The 3,449-nt window shown below is 26.6% G+C and overlaps 1 protein-coding gene across 1 annotated transcript in view; it reads left to right on the plus strand.

The window, feature by feature from the left end:
* Positions 1 to 3,449, plus strand: part of Phum_PHUM495390 (delta-sarcoglycan, putative) — a gene marked incomplete at both ends in the record, with an annotated part of 5,081 nt that overhangs the window by 1,072 nt on the left and 560 nt on the right. The window contains 5 exons of the mRNA XM_002430654.1: positions 30 to 116; positions 660 to 779; positions 857 to 929; positions 2,880 to 3,003; positions 3,401 to 3,445. Of these exons, the coding sequence (XP_002430699.1) occupies positions 30 to 116; positions 660 to 779; positions 857 to 929; positions 2,880 to 3,003; positions 3,401 to 3,445 (449 nt within the window). The remainder of the gene's footprint in view (positions 1 to 29; positions 117 to 659; positions 780 to 856; positions 930 to 2,879; positions 3,004 to 3,400; positions 3,446 to 3,449) is intronic.

Consider the following 3,449-nt stretch of genomic DNA (forward strand, 5'->3'; position numbering starts at 1 on the left):
AATCGCGTCCAATATTCGATCTCGAAAAGGTCAACCGATATCAATCGAATCATCTAAAAATTTTACAATAACAACAAGAGATTCAAACGGAAAAGTTACTAGCAGATTAGTTTTAGGTAAGTTGAAACGATTTCATATCGCGACGACGACAACGACAACGACAACAACAACAACAGCAACAAAAAATAAAATAAATAAAAAAAAATCGTTTAATTTGATACATTGAAAAGAATAAAAAAAAAAGAAAAAAGAAAAAAAGAAAAAAAAGTCAAATCGTTGAAGGTAAATTGAGAGTGAAGAAAGAGGAGAGTGGATGAAAAGTGGAAGAGAGAGAAAGAGAGAGAGAGAGAGAATGGTTAACAACGACCACTTGTTGATCTTTTTTTTTTTTTTTTTTTTTTTTTTTTTTTTTTTTGAAGAAGATCACACGGAAAGCGTTTGAATAGAATTCATATAACTCGAATATTGATTAACTCTTTCCTTTTATTTATTTTCTTCTTCGTTTTTCACGGTAAAATTCCCTCGTTCTTTCTCTCTCTCTCTCTCTCTCTTTTATTTGAAAAATTTTACATGCATTCGTGTGTAATTACGTGTGTGTGTGTGTGTGTGTGGGTTTGTATGTCGCATTAAACAAATAAGGAACATTTTGCATTTTACAGATAAAGATAAATTGGAATGCCTTTCGAAAAGCTTTCAAATATTAAACGGAAAAGGTTCGGTACTGTTTTCAGCCAACGACGATGAAATTGTCGTCGGAGCGGAAGTTTTAAGAGTGACAGGTATTCAATTTTTTTTTCGAATCATTTAAAAGGACCTTCTCTTCATTTTTTATTATTATTATTACTATTCGTTTCAGGTGACGGTGGAGCAATTTTTGACGGAAGCGTTCAAACTCCTTTGATAAAAGCAGCGTCAGGAAGTGAACTCAAGTAAGTATTTAATATTACTTTCCAATGTTTATTTTTAAAACTAAAAACTTTCTTTACAAAAAAAAAAAAAAAAAATGGAAGGAAGGCGCGGGATCCCCACCTTTAAAAATACGATACGTATATATATTATTAACCGTTAAATTTATTTTTTTTTTATTTTGACGTTTTAATAAATATTACAAAATCTTTTATCAAAAAAAATTTGATTTAAAAAGGTGCCAACATTTGAAAGTTATTACTCGTTTTGATATACGTTTATATATATGAAAACCAAATATATATCTTAACTCGATGAAACGATAAACTCCGAAAAAAAACAAACAAAAAATACGCAACAGTGCGTACGTACGTATACGTATACATATTTATTTATTTGTACGAGTGTAAATAAAAAACGTTTATATTCATAAATCATTTTAATATTCGTAACAAATCATAAAAAAACAAAAAAAAATGTGACATTTACGATATAATGTAAAATAATATCCCGTAATGAAAAATAGTGTTTTAATAATTGTGCTCGTGTTATCATCATCATCATCATCATCATCTCTCGCGTCGAAATAGATTGAAAATGTTATAAAGAGAGAAAACTTTAATTAGCCTTCGAGCAAATTGCGTTTGTTTTAATGTACAAAAACGTTTTTTATTTTTTATTTTTATTTTTTTACTAAACTTTTATTTTTATTTGTTTAATATTTTATTACACACACACACACACACACACAAAAACGAGGGAAAACCGCCATTACGATGTAATCGGTCGGTCACTTTAACCTTTCACGTTATTTAAATTTGTTCTAGGAGAAAAAAATAAAAATAAAAAAAAAAAAAAACGTGGGAGTAGATGAGAAAATGGTCATTTTCGCGAAATTTTTTTTCACTTGAAAAATAATAATGTTAAAAAATTATCATTATTATTTCTCTCTCTCTCTTTTTCCGCCATAATTTCAATTAATTACTTACAAACAGGATATTACGATTGTAGGGAGGGAAACAAAAAAAAAAAAAAAAAAAAAAAAAAAGAATGATCGTCACGAATGGATTTTTAAACAAAATTTTTTTTCCTTAAATCACCGGAAATTTATTTTTCGAATCTTCCCCGCACAAAAAAGTTGTACGAACAAATTTTTTTTTATTTAAAAAAACAAAAAAAAAAAGGAACGAAACGATTGTAATTAAAATTATTATTATTATTATTTTTACATTAGTTTCAAATTTAAAAAAAAAAAAAATATTTTTAATTTTGTTTTAATCAACCCTTTTATCAACCCTCTCTTCGTGTTTTTTTTGTATCAGAAAGAAATTTTACGTAATAAAAATAAGTTAAAGATCGTAAGGAATGAATGAAAGAATGAATGAATGAATTCGACACAAACAAACGAATAAATAAATCGGGAGATTTTACGGTACAAAAAATATTACCGAAAGACAAAAAAAACGAAGAAAAAAAATTAATCGTATTGAATTTTACACATTGCAACAGCAATTAAAATGATAAGAGATAACAGTCAAAAAAAAAAAAAAAAGAAAAACAAATTTTGATGGTTGGAAAATAAAAGACGTTAATGAAAAAATATGATGACGATTAAAAAAAAAAAAAAATTTTTTTTTCTTCCCGAAAGAAAAAAAAAAAAAACTCACGTTATATTTTCTTAAAGTTTAATTAAAACTGGAAATGAAGGGAACTAATTTGTGAGTGAAAGAAAAGTTTTTAGTAAAGTGTAATAAAATTTGGGCATGGAAGAATAAGGGGGAATAGGGATAAGAAGGGAAAGAGAGAGAGGGGGGGAAAGGTGGGAAAGAAAAGAAAAAAGAAAATTGTAATATTATTTTCGATAATATCACTCACCGCCGCAAAACTTCTTTTAAAAAAAATTCCCCATTTTTATTTTTTCCTTTGTAAATTTTGCTTTTTTTTTTTTTTTTTTTTTTTTTTTTAAACTCCAGACTGGAATCACCGACGCGGTCATTAGAAATGAAAGCTCCATTAGGTGTAGCCATCGAATCAAGAGCTGGAGATATAAGTGCTTCTTGTTTAACAGATTTAAAACTTCAATCATTAGACGGAGCGGTGAGAATATCAAAAAAAAAAAAAAAAAATTTCCCCCCCCCTTGCTTTTTTTTTAATAATTAATTAATTAATTAATTAATACATCAAAGAGAAAAAAAATGATTCGAACCATTCCCCCCTCCTTCCCCTTCCCCCTCATCCAACTCCTATTCTTTTTTTTTTCGACTTACTACTCAAAGGTAAGTTGTAAAAAAAAAAAAAAAAGGATTTTTTTTTAAATCTTAAACATTATTATTATTATTTTATTTACTTTTTAAAATTATAAAAATCTTTTTTTTTTAAAGTCATTTCGTTCCTCAAAAAAATAATTAATTAAAATTTTAATAATTTATTATTTTATCATCATCATCATTATTATTATTATTATTTGATTTGGTTTTTTTTTTTTTTTTTGCAGATTCGATTAGATTCGGAAAATGTTTATTTTTCCAAATTACGTAAAGTTA

Source organism: Pediculus humanus, genomic scaffold, assembly GCF_000006295.1.
Source record: "Pediculus humanus corporis 1103172108265 genomic scaffold, whole genome shotgun sequence".
NCBI lineage: Eukaryota > Metazoa > Arthropoda > Insecta > Psocodea > Pediculidae > Pediculus > Pediculus humanus.